General features: G+C 38.8%; 1 protein-coding gene across 1 annotated transcript in view; it reads left to right on the top strand.

Moving 5' to 3' along the window:
* Positions 1–21,429, top strand: part of VAV3 (vav guanine nucleotide exchange factor 3) — a 352,818-nt gene that overhangs the window by 76,016 nt on the left and 255,373 nt on the right. Inside the window, exon 2 of the mRNA XM_055339940.1 lies at positions 3,580–3,696. Coding sequence (XP_055195915.1) covers positions 3,580–3,696 — 117 coding nt within the window. The remainder of the gene's footprint in view (positions 1–3,579; positions 3,697–21,429) is intronic.

Raw genomic sequence — 21,429 nt, 5'->3', positions numbered from 1 at the left:
AAATAGTTGGCACCTAAAAGCACATATATAGGGCCCCTGGGTGGCCCAGTTGGTTAAGTGTCCAACTCTTGATTTTGGCTCAGGCCATGATCTCATGGGTCTTGAGATTGAGCCCTGAGTCGGGTTCTGTGCTCAGGGCAGGGGCTGCTTAAGACCTTCTCTCTGTCTTCTCTTCCCCTCCCCCGCTCTTGCTGCTTGCTCTCTAAAATAAATAAGTCTTTTAAAAAAAAAATGCGTGTGTGTGTGTGTGTGTGTGTGTGTGTGTGTGTGTGTGTGTGTATGGCAGTATGTTACAGTTGTTGAGTAGATGGAATGTTCGTTGTATTCTTCAATTTTTCTTTTGGTTTGAAATTTTACAAAATAACCTGGAAAAAGAACAAGTTCAGCATGATGAAAACAAAGCCTTAAGTCTTGGGAGTGGTGGGTAGGCTATCAGTGGTCACTCTGTCCAGGGCTTCTGCAGTGGTATTCGGGCCCGCTTCCTCCTTCCCTCAGCTTTGTTCCCGTGTGTACACAGAGCTGAGCCCCCATGAACATCAAGTGAAGTGTGATCCTAGTGTTGTTAGTTAGCCAAACTTTGGATGACTGTGAAAATCTCCAGATAAGACTAAATAGACAAGCTTGGAGGCAGAAACTTGTATTACTCATTTTTAGCATTTCCAGTGTCTGGAATATTGTAAGCATTCAAACTGTGACTGAAGAAATACCTAAAAGTAAGACCAAATTTGTGGATTGCCTGGAAAAGTGACAGCTTACCAGTGACCTTTTCCAAATCCAATCAATATATGTGGAATTTAGTAGAATTGAGCTAGTTAAGGGGCAAATAAGATTAAAGTTGGTTCCAGAAGTAAGGGGAAGACCTGCTTTTAAATCTCTGTATGTATGCAGTAATGACTACATTTCTTTCTTTTTTTTTTTTAACTTTCAGAAATAGTACTTGTTTTTCTGAGTTACTAAAGCACTTGAGTGGAAAGTACTGTAGTTTTTCCTACACAGGGTGAAATCTGAGTTTGGTGAGAAATCTTCAGAGGGTGGCATGTGCAATTATGCTTCTCCTTGGTGAACTATGAGTTGGGCACTTAATTATGTAAAAAATATTGCAAGAGAGCAGTTGCATAATTCCCAAGACAGTAATTATTGTCTATCTTGGCAGAATGCAAGGCTTTTAATCTGTAAATAAGCAATCCTATGTGAAAGAGCTACATGTAGAGTGATTCTGTGTTGTAAAGGTCTCTTATGAATTTTTTAAAGTGCAAGTAGTAACTCCATGTGCTGATTGGCTTTTGCCTTTGTGCTTCAAAGGGTTTATGATGCTTCCCGTGTGGTTTTAACCCCTCCTGAAATATTTAAGCCTCTGAGAAGGATTCCTGTAAAGAGTCAAACTGCATCTGAGTTAAGCCTGTGAAAAAAATGAATGTTTCAAATACCGAGGAAGTAAAATGCGCTCTCTATAAATTAAACAACAATGACAATATGAAAAAACAACAACAACAAAATAAAACATTGACAGTGCTTAAAAAAAGAATGCTCCAATTAGCTGATGGGCTTTTCCTTCATTGGAGGATAATAGTCTTATGTGTGCCATCGCAGCTCCTATTTTCAAAAAGAAGTCATTCACTTTCAGGGTATGCGTGTATCTTGCTTAGGTGGATCTGAGTCTTTTGGATACTGAAAGTAAATTTTGTTTTTAAGAATTGTCAATAGATCTGCCTTTCCTCTTGTTCCTCCTGTTTTTGTTGATGAACTGAGCATGCTCCTGTCTAAGTTAGACTTTTCCACTTGAACTGAGAGCCTCCACCCCCACCTCTTTGCTTACTCAAGGACCTCATTTGGTTGACTCGCCTTCTCTCTTGGATGACCAACTATCTCCTCTCTAGTGAGTGATTCCCATCAAAATAAAAACATGTTGTAGCAGCTTCCATTGTTTTAAAAAAGCCCTTCCTTGACTTCTCTTTCTCTCCGACTACCTCCTCAATCCTCTGTTCCTTTTGCAGCAAACTCCTTGAGAGTTGGTATCCTCTGTTCTCTCTTCACTTCCTCTCTTCCACTGGTCTGTTGAACCTGCTCCAAGCACCTCATTCCACCTGCTTTTATCAGGGTGTACCCATGACCTTCACACTGCCGGCTTCCACAGACTGTGCTTGGTCAGCTCTTACCTATCAGTAGCAGCTAACAGAGTTTATTGTTCATTCTTTCTAGAAACACTTTCTTTTCTTGACTTCAGGGAAAGCCTGTTCTCCTTGTTGTTCCCCTTCCTCACCAGTCACTTGTGCTCAGCCTCGTGGTAGGCTCTCTTCCTGATCTCCTAAGATTACTCAGTCCCAGGCTATTTCCTCTTCTTTGTTTCCTCCCAAAGTTCTCTCAGGCTATATCATGGATAAAAATATTCTGTATACTCTAAAGACTCCCAAATTTATGTCTGGAGTACACCCCTGTACCCTGGACTCCAGACTCATGTATCTAGTTGCCTGCTGCCCCACATCCGTTTGGATGACTAATGAGTATCTCAAATTTAACATTGTCCAGATGTAACACCTGATCTTCTCACGATTGCCTTTTATCCTCCTATTTGCTTTTTCTGTCTCCATCTTTGCTCCAGCCCCTTTCAATCATAAAAGATCCCTATAACATATCAGATCATATCCCTCCCCTGCCCCAAGGCCTCCAATGACTTTGTCTTGGTCAGAATAAAAGTAAGGCCAACAAAGTCCTTTGTCATCTGACCCCATTACCTACCTACCTACCTACCTACCTACCTACCTATCTCTCCTCTCCTCCTCTCCTCTCCTCTCCTCCCCTCTCCTCCCCTCCCCTCCCCTCCCCTCCCCTCCTCTCCTTTCATGACACACAGAGAGAGGCAGAGACACAGGCAGAGGGAGAAGCAGGCTCCATGCAGGGAGCCTGATGTGGGACTTGATCCCGAGACTCCAGGATCACACCCTGGGCCAAAGGCAGATGCTCAACCGCTGAGCCACCCAGGTGTCCTGACCCCATTACCTTTCTAGCTCATCTCCTACCTTTCTCCCTGTCACTCACTCACTCACTCACTTTACTGCAGCCTCATTTGCCCCTTCATTACACAGACCTCAGATACTTCTGCCTCAGGGCTGTGCCATGGGATGCTACTCTAAGTTGTAATGCTGTGTCCTGTACTTCTGCATGGCTTGGTCCAACACTACCTTCAAATCTCTGTTTATCTGCTCTCTTCCCACTGACACTTTTTCTAACCATCCATTTAAGTGCCCTCCCACCAGTGCTTCTGATCCCTTCTCCTGGTTTTGTTTTTTTCCATTGCATTTACCTCCACATGAAAATAAAATACTGTTTTTTTTTATTGCTCAGTTTTTTTCTTATTTGTCTTCCCTTCTTAGAATATAAGTTTCACGAGAGCAAAAATTTTGCGTACCTTCTTCATAGATGTGTTACCTGTGCCTAAGTGGGTACTCAGTAAATACTGCTGAATGGTGAATTGAAAAGCACCTCAAAAGTTGTCATTTTTTATAGCATTCTGGGTGGACAGAGGATATAGAGCATTCAGAATGATTCACTATAGACTAATAGATATTTTTTATTTTTCAGTTTCTCTGTTTGAAGAACATAAGGACATTCCTTACAGCCTGTTGCGAGACCTTTGGAATGAGAAAGAGCGAACTCTTCGAAGCATTTGACCTATTTGATGTTCGTGACTTTGGAAAGGTAATTACATTTCATTTGCTATGTATTTTCTTTTAGTGAGGAACATTTTATCAAATACTATTTGAAGTAGAACATGTGATTTAAGTGGTCTGGGTATCTGCATTATGTAGTTGAATTTCACATGTAGGTGACTTAGTGAAAAAGGAAGTAACAACATTGTCATCCAGATGGGATTAGAATTACTATTATTATCATTTTTAAGATTTATTTGTTTGAAAGAGAGGGCACGCAAGCATGAGTGAGTGAGGGAAGGGGCAGAGGGAGAGAATCTTCAAGCAAACTCCCTGCTCTCCAATGTAGGGCTTGATCTCACCGCCCATGAGATCATGACTTGAGCTGAAATCAAGAATTGAATGCTTAACCGACTGAGCCACACTGCATTGCCCCAGATCTAGAATTATTTTTTATATAAAGCAGTATAAGGAGGGTCTTTTTTTTTTTTTTCCAGAAGTAACTTTTCCTGTAGGCTACCTCAGAGATTAGGATTACTGTTTTCCATTCTATAGATAGTAGGACCAGTATTTCTTCCCTTTGAGTCTTTTATATATCTGTAAGGTACCTAATTTTTGGAAGTTGAGAATGTTCTAATGCCCTTCTCTCTACTTTGACACTTGGGTAGGTGTTGGAGAAGACATGAATCCGAGATGTTTGAGGTTGTTGAGAAATGCCTATTGATTGGATTTCAGTAGATACACGTTAGGTTGTTGGACTTCAGTGATACTTGCCACATGTAAATTGTTCTAATATTTGCTGTTATTACTTGTATGTACACCAAACACTTGTGTGAAATAGGTGAAAGAAATTACTTTTCTGAGAGTTGTGGTCATTTATTTTGAAGTGATTGGGTATAAACAAGCTTTTTGCATGTAAGAAGTTGTAAAAGAGGTAATTAAGGTGACCTGATTTTGGCCCCTGCTGACATAATTGCATTATGAAAATAAGCACATAAGAATTAGGGAAAAAAACTAAATGATACTGAGAAGTTTGCCCTTACTCTTGTAATTCAGGTGCTAGTATATCATCAAAAGGCTGTTTGAGAGTGGTATTTCATTTGATTTCTAAGATGTACTATTTTGGTTGTAAAGTGAAAATCAAGGGAATGGATTGGTTTGCTTGACAATGGGGATAAATTGCACAAACTTGAAACAGACATATAAGAAATTTGATGCTGAAATTTGATGCAAGTATGGGTAAGCCACCCTGCCCAGGAAGAGAGAAGCCTTGGCTTCTTGACCCAAAATCACTTTGTCATCTGCTGGAAGTCACCAGTCTTCTCATTCATCAGACTGTCAGTTTGGAAGCCTGTACAAAAGGAAGTGTAGGTATAAGACCGTGGTTTCTAAGATTCCCTTTACCTCCAGCAAGCTGTGGTTTAACTGTTTTGAGGTCCAAGAAGGTGATAGGGGAGAACATGGTTAACAAATAAAAACAGCTGAAAACCAAGCCTCCTGGTGGGCAAATTGGTAGCACATATCTCTATGGCCATGAAGTGAGGCTGTGAAGATGAAGAGGAATCAACTAGAATTCCAGGTAAGGTGGATAGTCCTCTAAGTTATTAGCCCTAAAAAAAATCTTAACAGCATAAAAAGATGTTTCCTTTATTCTTTGACTCCTTTGCCTATTTTTAAAAAGTCTTTTTTTCCCCACTCTCTTTTGGGGAAATGAAAAATGAAAATGAATTAAGGAAATGAAAAATGAAAAAAAATTCTAGACTTTTTAAGAGCTTTTCAATAAGCTCTTAATTTTTTATTCAGATTTACAAGAAATGGTGTTGATAAAGACTGGGAAGTTATCTAATTCTTTTGGAAACACATGGCCTTGTTCTGGTGTAATACCACTGCACACTTATACAACGGAAGCTTTGTAGGAGTTTAGATAATAGAGTTGAATGTGAAGAAGTAAACTGTATGCTTCTCAAGGGTAAATGTGTTTTTGTCTACTTAAAATACTTTGGCGGTGATAAGTCTGAAACAGAGTTAAACTTGGGGATGTCATTGAGAACTTGATCCTATACTCAGCACTTTAAAATCACGTACATTTTTTTGTTACTGCCCCGATTGGTGCAGTATCTTTCCCAAAACTCTATCTGACCTGACTAAACCACTGAAAGTTAAAGAATTTAGGATGCTGTTGTGTAACTTACCAGTATTACTATGATTAAACATTATTACTCTAAACAAACCATCAGTCCCACCACTCACTGAAACCTTTTGTGATAATTGGTATGTTTTTAATGTCTCACTCTATCTGTATCTCTATGTCTATGTATATCTGTCTATGTATCTATGTGTCTATGTATGTATGCATGTATCTTTCTATATCATTAATCCTCGCAGTGGCCCTCTGAGATGTTAATACTATTCAAACCACACATCTGGTAGAGATTGGAGCAATTGTTTGAATCAGGATCTGGCTGATTTTCGCTGCTACCATGGTGCAAACGTTCACATAGCGGGTTCCAGTGCTTTGCACATACTGACTCAGTCTTCATGTCAGGCCCACCATGTAGGTATCATTATCATCCCTATTTACAGATCCTGGTTTGTAAGTGACAGAACTTGGATAACTCATGCGGTTTTGAATTTTTACATTAAAAAAATGTGAATAGTGTGTTGATGTAGAGACCAAATCTTTCCTGGTATTGTGACTATAAATTTTAACGAGATTTACACAGGTTATTTTATTTCTGTTCATTCCTTGGGATTTAATTAAATTTTCAATTAGCATAAAAACAATATAACTATATGCTCCTTCATTTGCCTTAATTCATGCAAACAATGAATCTAGGATTCATATATATTTAGCACCTTTTTGCCTAGGAATATATTAATTTAATTTAATAACCATGTCTAATGTTTTTATAGCATTTTGAAGTTTTGAGAGTGCTTCATATTACTGACCTTGTTTGATTTTCATGATAGTTTTGTGAAGGAAACAAGCAAGTCTTCCCCTTTCTCAGATGAGGAAATTAAGAGATGGGGAGGTTTAGCAGTCATCTTAGGACATCCTTGGTTGGAGACAGAGCAGGATCTGGATCTGACCTCTGACTTCCCAGCCTTTTTTTTTTTCTTGTCTGCTGTCTACATTTGGGTCTTGCTACTGTGTGAGTGCTCAGGGAGAAGGATGAACTCATGGAGAAAACCAAAGGAATATGTGAAATTAATAAAGCATAAGTGATCTGTGACTTGACATCTATTTTTTTTTTAAGAAAGAGAGGAAAGTATAATAATGGTTGAAATTAAAAAGTCTACCTGAACAAATGTTTCACGGATTCTCATCTGTGTTCATAGTCAGTTTTGAGCTACCCTTCCCCCCCCCACTTCCCCATTGTGGTGTCGGCTGCTCCCTGATCTTTGTCTATGTTCTCCTTTGGTTCTGGGTTCTGGAAATCTACCCTGAATCATAGGCTTTGATATGGATAGGTTTTCTGGGATCCCTGGGTGGCGCAGCGGTTTGGCGCCTGCCTTTGGCCCAGGGCGCGATCCTGGAGACCCGGGATCGAATCCCACGTCGGGCTCCCAGTGCATGGAGCCTGCTTCTCCCTCTGCCTATGTCTCTGCCTCTCTCTCTCTCTGTGTGTGACTATCATAAATAAATAAAAATTAAAAAAAAAAGTTGGATAGGTTTTCTTTTGGAAATTGGGGAAAACCAAAGGAATTTATGAAATTAAAAAGTATAAATGATCTGTGACTCGACATCTAAGTATTCTTTAGAAAGAGAGGATTTAGCATACCACATGTGTTAACACAAATGAATGAAAGTTTTAATTTTTGGGATCGTGAAGAGCACATACACTATTGTGGGCACTCTAGAGGGGCTTATGATAATTTTGCCTTTCAGCATTACTTTTAATTCCTAGTATTGAGCTTTTTACCTAGTGTTAAGAGAATAGTCACTTCAATTCAGACTGGTGTGTCAAAAAAAAAAAGGTAGAATAGTTCTGAACATTTTCTGTAATTTGATTTTGTTTTTCAAATCGTATAGGGATGGAGAATGGGTTTTTAGTAAGTTTACTTTCTTTTAAAAAAAGATCCATCTCGGGGTGGCTCAGTTGGTTAGGTTTCTGACACTAGATTGCTGCTCAAGGCACGATCTCAGAGTCATGTTGGGCTCTGTGCTGGGTGTGGAGCATGCTTAAGATTCTCTCTCTCTCCCCCTCCCCCTCTGCCCCTTCCTGCCCCCAAATCAATCTTTTTCTGATTATATAATGACAAAAAAATCAAAGTTATTTTAATTGACTTCTTTGCTTAAGAAGTGTAATAAACAACTTCTTCCCCTAGAAAAATAGCAATTATTAATTATAATACTTTTTACATTGCAACAGGATCTGTAAATTCCTCACTTCCATGCTGCATATCGGTGCTTTTGTATTCCTCTGTTCAGATTGTCATGTTCTGACTAACGATTTTGCTGTTTAGAAATGTTTCCTACTGAGCTGTCTGTTGGCACATTTACAATGCGGAAGCACATGGGATTTTTCTTTAATGAGGCCATTTCTAGTGAGTAATAGAAATCCCGTTGCTGCTGTTGTCCAGATGAGTGATGAAGTCAGCTCCTTCCTTTGGTTGCTCTGGGTGGTGTAAGGGCCTGCTTCTCGCTACCAACAGACCCCACATCTGTTTTTTGAAGCATTGTTAAGCACCTTTCAAGTGTAAGATGATATGTTATCTTGAATCAAAGAGAATCTCCCCTAACTAAGGGTAGTTCAAGCTGATTTTAGTAGTAATAGAGTAGCAAGGAGCTAAGGTTCAGGACAGGCACTGTCAAAAGGTAGAGCATTGGCTTAGAGGTAGGTCAGGGATATAGTAAAAACATTATCGAGAGAGAAGCATTTGGTGTTTGGGTTAGGAATATGGTTTCTGAGTTGGATCTTGGTTTGAATTCTGGTTCTACTCCTTACAGGTAGTGATCTTGGGCAAGTTTCTTAATCTTGTTGAGCTTCAGTTCCTCGTATATAAATTGATGATAGAGAAATAATGTATGTAAAGTGCTTAACAGTATCTAGATTTAAAATGTGTATTTGATAAATACTAGTTTTTACTCTTATTACTACTATTATTACAACTATCATTACTAGTGTTAATCGATTTCCAATTCAGCCATAAACATAGGGGTTGAATTTTGAATTGAGTGGAAGAAGTAATGATTTTGCAAGGGTGAGATGAGGAAATAAATTTGGTTCTTTCTGATGTGGCATAGGGTTAATCTATTTTATTCCGAATAGCTGATATCCTTTGTGGGCTTAGATCTTTTCTGAGAAAGCTCCCTTTTCCAGTCATGTATTTTATATGGTTTAATCATTTAGAATACCTCAGCTCCTTGGCCACAGGGAAGGGTTTAGGGTTGGGGAAAGTCACTCAGTTGGGACCAAGATGATGTGTTGAGACATTTTCAGGGGTAGTTGTCTTGTGATCTCCTGCTGTGAGGCCTGGAAGAGCCACAGCCATCTGGGTACCACATGGAGTTTCAGAACAGACCCAGAATAGAGGAAACAGCTGAGGAGGATCCTAGTGGCATCATGTGAGACTGGAATAAAGCGGTGCCCAAAGCCAAATCCATAGATCTTTGGACTTTTCCATGACATGAGCCAATATATTCTTTTTTCTTCTTCAACTAGTTTTCCTTAGATTTCTCTAACTTTTGGTTAAGAGAACTAAGTGATTCATTTGCTTTTGTCAGTCAGGTAATTTCAGTTGTATAGACAGCTATTCTTCTGTTACCAAAGTTCCACACAACTTGGAGACCATTTGGTAGCCTCTTTTTTATCATCTGTAGAAAAGGAGGTGTGAAGACTGAGTCCTGGAACATCTCTGTTTTGCAGCATGTACATAATTAAGTAGAAGTATAGTCCCAGCTTTGTGGTAAATGCTTTCTATTTTTTACCATTGATCCAAGCGGTATCATAGACCTTCAGATTTGAGAGACTCTAAGTCATCAGACATCCCTCTCCAGTTTGTCTGTGCTTTACAGGATCAAGCAAATGGGCATGCATGCCTCTGCAGACTGGGAGCTCACTTCTTCCTGAGGACCCCATTTGTATCTCTGTATTTGAGCCATTCAGAAAGATTTGAAGATGACCTTAAAACCACAGGGTAAATAAAAAAGGACTGAAAGAGGCCTCCAACACATTCACCTGGAGATGAACAAGGCTTGGAAATGTTCATTTGATTTGGACAAAATGGTCCCAAGAAGTCAGAAAACACTGCAGGATTCTGTGTGACCTCCGTGTTCTCACTCCACTCCTCTAAGCCTCAGGCTCCTCATTTATATATGGGATGATAATTTCTGTCATACAGAATTATTGTGAAAACAGGGTTAATTTATGTAAAATGCCTGGCATACTGCTCAGTAAATGATTGAATAGACCAGTAGATCCAGTATGGAGCTAATAGTTTGGGTAGGTACAGATTGATCAGGGTTCTGAATGTGTGGGTATGTGTAAGGTCAAAAAGAGAATTCTAGTGATATTTTTTTTAAAGCTTATTTGGTTTGATACTTTCTGGCTCAAAGTATTAATAAAATTATAATACATATGTATGCATATATGCACACATATGGTTATTTATAACTTATATTTTCCTAGTTTTTTGTGTTAAGAATATGTTTAACTTTTTTTTTTTTTTTTTTGGTGCATAGAGATTAGTTGAGGGATCCACAGTGAAATATTTCCTGAAGGCACTTGATGCCTTAACACTCAATAAATGTTGTGTCCCCCCCTCCCCCAATTTATTAGTAGCTACATGAGATTCAGGATAGGAGATGGTTTGGTTCTTCACCTTAAAATAAATTCTTTTAAAAATGAATTTGAACTTGCTGAGAAAACCAAGGGATATACAGTTAACTTAATGTAGAAAAAGGCTTGAAAATTGTCTCTTAATGGAAGTTTACAACTGTCTATACCATCTCCATTAAGAGGCATTAGTGCCCCCCCCCCCCATTTATTAGCAGAAACCTGCTACTATCAAGCTGCCTTGACATTGTGAGCTCAAATTTCTGGCACATCTGTAATGCCTTATAATACATCTTATGAGAGTATTTGCTTGGATGTGTCCTATAGTTTGTGTGTTTTCACTTTTTCACCCTTCCCAGCCTAACTTGTACACCTCAGGGTGCATGTATAAAGAGACAAGGACCTCTTTTTGCCCAGCCTGTGCTATCAGCTCAGGCTTGCCTCTTAGCGTTCACACCTGGATGCTGGTTAATTTCTACATTCTCATTCCTACTTCTAGTTCTTGTGGGTACTGGGGAGCTTGCCCTTTGAAGCACTACATATATCCCGAGAAAACAATACTTGAGAACCTGTGATTGGTTCTCTACTACCTGTGCATCTCCTTGGAACTTTATCTGGCTTTCCTGGTCACGGGACAACCTTCCTGCCCCAAAACCTGTGAGCTTCACTAAGGTGCAGGTGGCTTCAGAGACATCACGTTGGTATGGTTTGAAAGGTTCATATTGGCTAGTGCATGTGCATTGATCAGCAACTAGAAATTTTTCTCATATCTATGCAACCAGGATGAATTGTCTTGGCTCATAAACATACTCTCTTTCTTTTCAATTATTTTTTGAACTCCTGCTCTTGAGAAGTTTGACATTTCTCAGAGTGTTTCTCATCCCAAATTATTCAAGAGTCTTTGGGGCTTTTGCTTTTGCAATCACAGGGCCCTAAGTCTGTCTTACTTCAAAACACCACAAGGAGCTCAGTTTCCAGTAATGGTCTACTAGCATGGTTCTATTAAAGACTGGTCCCCTCAGGGTTTCTTCAATAGCTCTTATTCTCTGATGCTGGCATGCTTCTGTAGTTCCAGTGTTGCTCAGCCCCACACTACCCAAACCAGCTTCCTTCTACTCCCACAGATTTTAGTTTCTGCATTGAACCTGGTCAGGCCACATTTCCTGGGCTTAGCAGTGAATTCTGTTCAGGAGTTCACGGTATCCTTGCCAGCCAGCAAGCTTGAGTCAGAGCCTCCTTATACAGCTACTATAGGGGTACCAACTTAAACTCATAGAGCAGCATTTGGGATCTCTGGGGTCTCTCCTTCCAGAAGGCCCTGGACTCCTGCAACATCAGCCAACTTCCAACTTAGAGCAGGCTAGCCTACCAGGGCTTCTGTGCGGAGTGAACCTCTCTCAGCCCACAGAGGCTTTCTTTACTTTCTCTCCCTTGAGCAGTTGGTGGTGTGCTTGTATTTACATAACTAAGGGAGGGTTCTCCAGGGATTCCTTCCTGAACAAAGAAAGCTTGTTCCAAGGCCTCCATTTGTGTCTCCTTAAACCTAGAAGGAGGGAACTGTTTCTGGCCTTCCCTAATGTGTATATATGTCTGGTTGGCTATTAATACAATTTCTACACTATTAACAGGTTTTTTTTTTTTGTTTGTTTGTTTTTGGACAGAGCTGAGTTTCCTAGCAAGCTCTACATCTCTTTCACTCTTTGTTAGGATATTTCAAAGGGTACGTAATACTAGGGAGATTTCGCCATATTTAGTACCCCTCACAGAACTCTAGTACCTGAGTCATGCAGGATCATTCTTTACACCTTAGTGATTATTAAAGTGCATTTTTTTTGGGGGGGGGGGTGTCTGCTTTTTGATTGTTTTTGAGCCAGTTTAAAAAACTCTTCACTGTTCTCTAACCTTAGTTTAGTTGAAAACTTAAAGTCTAGCATTTCCCAAGGACCCTCATTGTCTTGAAAAATATTAAGATAGCCTAAGAAAAATATTCTTGTCCAAATAAGTTTGTTAAACTGAATATTATGTCCTCTCTTTATGGGATATGGCAAAGTAAAGGCACTGAAGACTCTTGCAAATGAGGAAAACAGTTAAACTTTTGCTTAAATCCAGGATTTAGAAAACTTGTGTATAAGTAACTATTTCCATATCACATGATAACTTCAAATTCCCTATGTATAAAACTGAACTAGTTTTTAAAAGTCTTTTCCAACCAATTTCTTTTTGGGCAAAGCTATTGCTTTGCTCATGCTGCCATGAACTAAACAGTTAAAAATGCCTCACTTAAGAGCCCCTTGTCGCTGGGGTTATTGCAGTAGTCTTCTAAGTAGCTCCCTGCCTTCAGGTTTGAATCACTCCAAACTAGTTTTCAGAGTAATCTTAAAAAATGCAAAACTGAAAAAAAAATGCAAAACAGATCATGTTATTCATAGGTTTAAAACTGGGCAGTAGATCTCTGTTTCTTATAAGAGAATAAAGTCTAAACCCTTTTACAAGTCCGTTGCTTGTGATCCAGATGCCTTGTCTGCCTTTCTAACTGTATTCCTTGTTTTTCTACTTCCATCACCCTCCTTGCTTTAGTTCCACTAAAGTACTAAAGCCGTCATCACTCTCCAGATTAATATTTATTAATACTGTTTCCTTTGCCTGGAGTGTTCTTTCTTCCCCAGATCCCATACTCCTTGTCTTCAGTGACTTATGTTAAGATCACACACATAAATATACTGCTTGAAATCTGAGAAAGTGTGATTTATCCAGAACTCTGGATGTAGTTGATTCTTAGATGTTTTGACTACTCCCCCACCCCCCCCCACCCCGGGGCCTGACTTTGCCAGTGTGTGCCTGTTTCCTCAGTTCTCCCTGGAATTTTGTCCCCTTCCTCTGTCCTGCATAAATTTGACCTTGACACAGTAAATCCACTCTCTTCCTCAGCTTGTTCTGAGACTTTGAGATCTCCCGTCACCAGCTACCAATGTGGGAAAGTCACCCAGCTGCTCAGGGCCTCTGTGTTTTGATCTATACAGTGGCCCTGGTGGTGACCCGAGCCTCACAGGGCTGTGATGAGCAGTGCGTGTCTGATTCTATGGTGATCTGCACAGTTGGCACAGCGTGGGGCACGGGCTCCGCGGAACGTCTCCTGAGCCCTTCACCCATCGTTCCTTCATTCCGCAAGTGTTCACGTGCTGCTTCTGCCAGGCGCTGCCAAGTGGACAGGCCATCTTCTGCCCTCAAGTTGCTATTTGAGTTCAGGAAACAAAGCAAGTAAGGCATAAATAAGCAAGATGATTACAACCACTGATAAGTACCATTGAGGAAATAGAGTAGAATGATGAGCTACTGAAGGAGGCCACTTTAGACAAGGTGCTGCAGAAAATCTGTTTAAAATGCTGGAGACCAGTGGGAGGCAGATATTAGTACTACTGCATACCTAGTAAAAATTAAGCTTTAGCTATTAGAAAGCAAGGTTTTAACTAGATTCTAGTCCCACTTCTTCCAGCAGAACCCCTGGGGAGAGTCCTTTAGCTTGGAGTCCGTTTCATCAACTGTGAAATTTCATCTGATTCTAAATTGCCACTTACCGGTAAATGTAAAAAGCAGACATTGTATCTTTTAAAGTAATGTTTTGATAATTCTTAGTTCTGTAATCCTCTCTAAAAATATCTAGGCTTAGGCTTTTATAGCCCAGGTCCACTCTATTTTCAGTAATATTGACATTCCTTTAAAAATTTGAGAATTTTATAAAGACTTATCTGTATGTATACACCTAGATACACATATAAAGGCATCATGAAGAGATGAAAGCATTTTGAAGAGTGTTGTTTTGATTTTGCATCTTTACTTGGTATACTTATGAGAACATTGGTAATTCCAGAAATAGAAATCTGGTTTGAGACCTGAAACTGAGCTTCTCCTTGCTGTGTCAGGGGTACCTCCAGAGATCAACATGGAATCTTCTGAGTAGTATTTTTGTAATATTTTGTATTCTTAACATACATGTAAATAAGCACACAGATACAGGTTTATAGATATACCAAGATACCTATGCGAAATATAGACATCTCTGTAATAATTTAATTGTACCTTTTGTTTATAAGTATACCCATAAATGTAATTTATGGTTTTAACTTGCATGCATATATTTTAAGTACCACATAGCTGCGTACTATATTTACTATTACCTGATGACCTATCTGAGCTGCATTATATATTTGGTTAATACTGTTTACATATAAACTTTTTTCTTTTAAAAGATTTTATTTATTTATTCATGAGAGCGAGACAGAGAGAGGAGGCAAAGGCAGAGAGAGAGAGAAGCAGGCTCCCTGCAAGGAGCCTGATGCGAGACTTGATCTCAGACTCTGGGATCATGTCCTGAGCCAAAGGCATATGCTCAACTGCTGAGCCTCCATATAAGCTCTTTTTAAAAAGGCTTTCAAAACTGGAGGTGCGTTTATTCTCTTTAAGGAATACACCATAGTGCAGAAAATATAAGTAATGAAATCATGACAGTATAGCATGCTAAATGCAGTAATTGACAAATGAAAAGATGCTGTGCAAGAGAAAGGGATCAGCTATTTTTAAATGTGGTGAAGGAAGGTGCCTCAGAGTTTATACTTGATCTAGACAGAAAAACAGGCTGGGGTGCTGCTGTTGGCTATTGTTAGGAACTTACCAAGACCATGTCATTGTTACTATTTTACTTTATGCTCACAGCAACCCTATAATGTTAGTATTTGTCTTCATTTTATGGCTGAAGAAACTGAAGCCCAGAGTTACCAAAACAAATCCTAGCATGTAGGCGATGCAGCATGGATCTGAGACAATGTCTGCCTAAGTCCCAAGGTCATGTTCTTAATGATCTTACTACACTGCTTCCAGACAGAGGTGGGCAAGCACCTTCTAGGTAGAGGGAAAGTCATTATGAAGATGCAGAAGAGGGGGTCCATGTGGAGTGTTTGGGGTCATGCAGAGAGTCCTCGTAGCTTGTCTGTAAGATGCAACTAGGATGAGCAGCCAGGACCTTGAGGACCAGCAGAGACTGGGGCCAGGGTGTGTGGGCTCTGGGGTATTGCAGGGTCTGCACTGAATCTTTTTTTTTTTTTTTAAGATTTTGTTTATTCATAAGAGGCATCCAGAGAGAGGCAGAGACACGGGAGGAGGGAGAAGCAGGGTCCCCGCGGGGAGCCCGATGTGGGACTTGATCCCAGGACCCGGTGTCACGCCAAGCTGAAGCCAGACGCTCAGCCGCTGAGCCACCAGGAGGCCTGCAGTGATTCTGATGTAGGACCAGAGAATGTTTCTTAACAGGTAGACCTGAGATGACCCCTTGTACACCTGGCCTAAGCGCTGTCACAGGGAGACACTGTACAGGACTGCTGCGATGCCAGCAGTTGGAAGGGCGGGTAAAACTAAAAAGCAGGTGGTTGAGAACTGTGCAGACCTTCCCAGAGCAACAGCAAGAGGGGCCTAGAGTTTGAGGACTTTTCAGCATTTAGGAATTGCTGTGGCCGGTGAAAGGCTGAGCAGAGGGAGGAGAGAACGTGGCCTCCTGAGCTGCTCCTGAGTGACTGGAAGGGAAGTAGAGTTCACTGCAAGGGGAAGACGGAGTGGCAGTGCGTACCATGTACAGTGTTTGTTTTATTTTATTTATTTTTAAAAATATAATTTTTTAAAGACTTATTTAGTTATTCATGATAGAGACAGAGAGAGAGAGAGGCAGAGACACAGGCAGAGGGAGAGGGAGAAGCAGGCTCCAGGCCGGGCCCGACGTGGGACTTGATCCGGGGACTCCAGGATCACGCCCTGGGCCAAAGGCAGGCGCCAAACCGCTGAGCCACCCAGGGATCCCCAAAAATATTTTATTTATTCATGAGAGACAGAGAGAGAGAGAGAGAGAGAGAGAGAGAGAGAGAGAGAGAGAAAGAGAGAGAGGCAGAGACACAGGCAGAAGGAGAAGCAGGCTCCATGCAGGGAGCCAGACGTGGGACTTGATCCAGGGTCTCCAGGATCACACCCTGGGCTGAAGGCGGCACTAAACCTCTGAGCCACCCGGGCTGCCCCCAGTGTTTGTTTTAATAAAAGAATTCTAACAGTATTTACACTCTCTTTCTGTTTATTATTTTGCAAACACTTTTACTATATTTGACATTCTTCATTTTCTCTGTATTTTTGCTTTTGCTTTTGTTTTTGTTTTTTCCACTTGCTGCTGCTTATCTAGTGGAAATTTGTTCTCTAGTAGAACACTTAAAAACTTTTTGGGGTTTAATTTTCTTTTAAAAAAACTGACATTTAAAATTTTATAATAGGAAAGTTTCTAGGAATTTTTGTCTGTTCCAAAGCTGTGGCAAATATATGCTGATGAGTACACACATTCTTATTCACAGATTAGCTTTTGGGCCATATCCCATCTCAACTGTATGTTCAAGGATCCTTAATCTCCTTAACCCTGTCATATTACCTTGAAAGTAAGGTGTAGTTTATCCAAGATACATGTGGAGTTAATGGAGTCTAATTTGCTTTCAATAAATTGCTATTGTCAATATGATGGGTGAGAAATCCATAAGGAGAATTGGTTAACTCCAGTATAAGATATCCTAACCAGTTTACTTTTCTGTATAAGCAGCAATGATGTAAAACACTTGGCCTTTCATCCTTTAACTCTTGTGCCTGTGTATTTCCTATCAACAGGATCCCCTAGAAAAGGAGAATGGTATTTTCCATATTTATTCTGTTTTTTTTTTTTTTTAAATGATTTACGCACATCGGTAGCAATAAAGGAGTGCTGGCATTCACATTCTATGCTCCGGGGAGTGGTATGGGGACAGAACTCGATGAATGCTCTCATCTGCACAGGATTCGCAGAGGAAGTGTGCACCAGGAGTGTTAGGAACACCAAACAACTACGGGAAACAATACCTGGTAGTCACGCAGCTGTGTGGAGTCCATCCGTGTGAGCTTCCTCTGGATAGAGTTTAGTTTCTGAGTTGCTTAATTTCCACCTACAGCACCTGTGTCTTTGGGGGACTGTATCAGAGAAATATTAGTTGATTATGGTCCTTTCTCTGGTTTCCCTCAATGCCAGTTATAGTGCCCTTTGGATATAAAAAGTTCTTCTGTAACAGCATGTCTGAGAACTAATAGTGTCAGGACAAGCCAGGCACAGAGTTGACAAAAATCATTAGGTTGGAAATAATGAATGGTGTTTACATCTTCCATGAATATTCCCCCTTGGAAATTGCAAATGAGCAATTTCACACTAAATGTGCTTGGTGATCCTGGTGTAGGCTTTACCTTGCTACTCCCTGCCTGTATTGTATTGATGCTTTCTGCTTCTGGGTGAGCAGGACCTTTTAGATTATTTCTACTCTTTAAGCTGCCTTTTTAAAGTAGTAGCCTACTCATACTTCATTTTAGATAAAATGATCATCTAGAATGGTGTTATGACATGGGAGGGCATGTAGTATACCATTTTTATTGGTCAGCCTAGGTCAAGGTTTGAAGACTGATTGCATTGGCTGTGGATTGCATAAAGTAATAAAGAAGATGCGTAGAAGGCCAGATTAGGGTGGAATTAACTCTGTCTTTCCTTATGTCTGTAGTGTTTAAGTGTTAGGAACAATCACTGCTGATGTTTTTGTAATAGCCTATTAGGTTTCTGAGAGGAAGCAGCAGAACAAATGAACTTACTGATTTCCAAATAATATAGTACAATTTCTTAAGGATCCCTTAATGTAAAATTTCATGGCATTATAGTAAAATTACTATAAAATATAGTAAAAGGGTGATGACATTCATTAGCATTGGTTTCCCCCCCAAAAAAAATTACTGAGAGTTTTCACATTTGTTGTAACTTGTGTTTGGTCAGTGGATTGTCCTCCAAGACTTTCATAAGTAAATAGACGTGTAGGTAGATGGTAGATAAATAAGCAAACATATATGTAATTTTTACCACACTATTTTGGGCTCATAACTAGACTCTCTTCTATAGTATTTGAAAGATTCCCAGTGAAGGCACAGAAATTTCTAAACAGCAATTATTCCAATTATGGATAATGGATTATTTAGCAAATCATCACTAATGATAAATCATAATCTGTCTTCCTGAATTTTCTACTCATTGATCCTGGAACAGCATGGAATTTATAAATCTTCTGTAGGACAATCCTTTAAATACACGAAGATTGTTGTCATGCTCTTCAAAGCCTTCTTAAAAGGAAATAGACCTAATATCCTTGGTCGTTTCCTCTTTTTTTGTAACCTGCCTACTATGAAGAATAATTTGAGATGTCTTATCATGACAACACATAAAAAACAGAGCAGTTAAAGATTAAAACATTTAAAATTGAAAAAGAGATTGGAAACAATTTAGAGGAAGGGACACTATCATTATAGCAGCCAATACAAGGATTACATTTCTCTCTCAGCTATTCTGAAGTCAAGAAAAAAACAAAACAAAACATTAATTCAGAAAGTGAGCTTTGGAACTAGTCTTTGTGCCCAGTGGAATTTGGGGCGGGTGGGTGGGGGGGAAAGCCCAAGAATTAAAAAACAAAACAAAAACCCAACCCAGTTCTTCTAGAAATTAAAACATACAGAAATGTAGAAAGACTACCACAGTGACTACTCCTATATCCCCTATTCAGAAATTGTTGAAATTGATCATATTTGTTTTATGTACTATTATTCTGTGTAATGTATAAGTTTCCCCTCCTGTCCAAAAGTCTCTTTAGGCCACTGTGCTTTCATGAAAGAACCCAAATGAGTACCTGTTTTCAGTTACCTGAAAAATAGCCAAAGAAGATTTTTGCTTTTAGGAAATGGAAATTGTTGCTTCACTCTGTGCCATTTCAGCTTGTAAAAGATTTCATAGGAGCACTTTACTTTTTGATAGTGGGGGAAACCTGTACTGCTATTTTTGGTGAACCATTTCAAAGTAAATTATAGGTAAGTATCATGACTTTTGTTTCCTAAATATTTCAAGTTTTATAGCTCCCAAAATAAGGCTAGTTTCCTCTATAGCCATATCTTTACCACATATAACAAAATGAGAAATATTCTCCTAATATTTAGTATCTAGACCTTACTCAAATTTCACCTAATATCCCTAAAATATTTTTTATAGCTGATTTCTTTGAATCAGGATTGACTCAGTGTTTAGAGTTGTGGTATTTGGTTGTGTCGCATAAATTTAGTTGGTGTTTCTTCAGTTTTTTTTTCACATTTTGTTGTGTATTTAATTTTCTGATAGCATACTTAAGATCATAATTTCTGATGGGTTTTCATTGTATTTAACCTTCTTTGTTTAAAATTAGAATAAAGCTTTCATTTCCAGAGCACTTTAAAGAAAAAAATGTATGATTGACATAATCTAGGGCACTTAGGAGGGGCTCAGTAAAGTTTTCTTTTAAGAATCAGATAGAACTCATCTTACAATGTTTAAAAACTTATAAGTACTTTAGGACTATTATGTACTAGGTTCTGAAGCAACCACCCAGAATTATTCAGTATGTTTTCATGCAGAGTTTAAATACAACGAATATAACCGTAAATAAATATATTTATTTATATGTATGATTTATTTATATTTTTATTTATAGAATAAATCCCTTTCATCAAGGAACTTCTCAAGAATCCTTGAGAGAGCATGAGTGCTTGAGTACTAAGATTTTCATGTGGCTCAAAAAAAAAAATTAAGCTTTTTAGACTTTGTCAAAAATGTCAATATTCTGATCTAGTTCTCCCTAAAGGAACCCTGTAATTTTAAGACCATTTAAAGATTAGATGTCATTTTCCTGCCTGTGGGGTTTCATTCCCATGGAGAATTTACTCAAATATTATTAGATATGACTCCCATTTCTAGGATATCCTGATCTAGAGGTTTCACTGATTTTTTTCCCCTTGCATATTATATTTAATTTTTTAAGATTTTTTATTTTAGCAAAGATAATGGCTAAAATTTTAAAAGCAATAGTTTTGGGGGAATAGATTAGGAGAAAACAAATCGTCTTTTAGAAAGATCCTATATTTCAGTCCTACCAGAGGTCAATCTTAAAGATGCTGTTTAAATCTTATCCTCTTAGTAGCAAAGAAAGGGAACGCAAACAAAACATTTTCTGATAATTGGGTGGCTTTCCCCTTTAAATTGTTGTTATATTTTTAACAGTAAGAGTGAGTTACCACATTGACAAGAACTCCCCCAATTCAAAAATCATAGAATTTTATAAGCGTATTCTTCGTTTTAAAACCAGAATGGTTGTAGCTTGTTCAGGATAACCTTTTCTCCATCTCTGTTGTTATTATGTAGTATTAGTTAAATAAAAACCTGCCCCTATTTTGGGTCAGGTCAATAATGTAATAGTTATATCCTTCTCTTTTCCATGAAAAATTTCCCATGTAACTCATACAATTTTCTTCCACACTTTTTTCTCTCTAGTACCTGCTGATTTAGAAGGAATCTGATTAGAAAGCATTCTTTATTCCCCTAGTTGGAAGTTTAGCATGACCTCTTGGTTGAAGTTGACCATTCTTTTTCTGAGACCAGAATTAGGGTCAATCATTTCCCGCTTTCATTGTGTAGTCATTCTGAATATTTCACAAAAAAAGCTTTTAGTTTTTTTATAGAAAAAAGCCAATGCCCATGTTTGACAAAAAAACAAAACAAAACAAAAAAACATACAAATGCCCACAAGAAAGTTTATTTTAATGAAACAGCAATTGAAAAAGTACAGAAATAGAATCTCTTCCACACTTAATATCTTCTGTTCCTAAACCTGCACTATTCACTCATAGAAAGTGTTACTCGACTTTTGAAAGATTCAGCAAAACTCAGAATCCGTATTAGGATTACTAATAAACGTAGTAAGACAATAGAAATGATACTAATTTAATATCACATACTAAATGAGATTTTCTTTTGGCTGAAAAGAATGAAAGTAACACATTAGTAATTTAATAATACCAAGGCAGTCTTTATTTTCATAGATAGCTTTTGTTTAGTGCTTATATTT

This window comes from Nyctereutes procyonoides, unplaced genomic scaffold, assembly GCF_905146905.1.
Source record: "Nyctereutes procyonoides isolate TBG_1078 unplaced genomic scaffold, NYPRO_anot_genome, whole genome shotgun sequence".
Lineage (NCBI taxonomy): Eukaryota > Metazoa > Chordata > Mammalia > Carnivora > Canidae > Nyctereutes > Nyctereutes procyonoides.
This window is presented reverse-complemented; position numbering and strand designations above follow the sequence as displayed.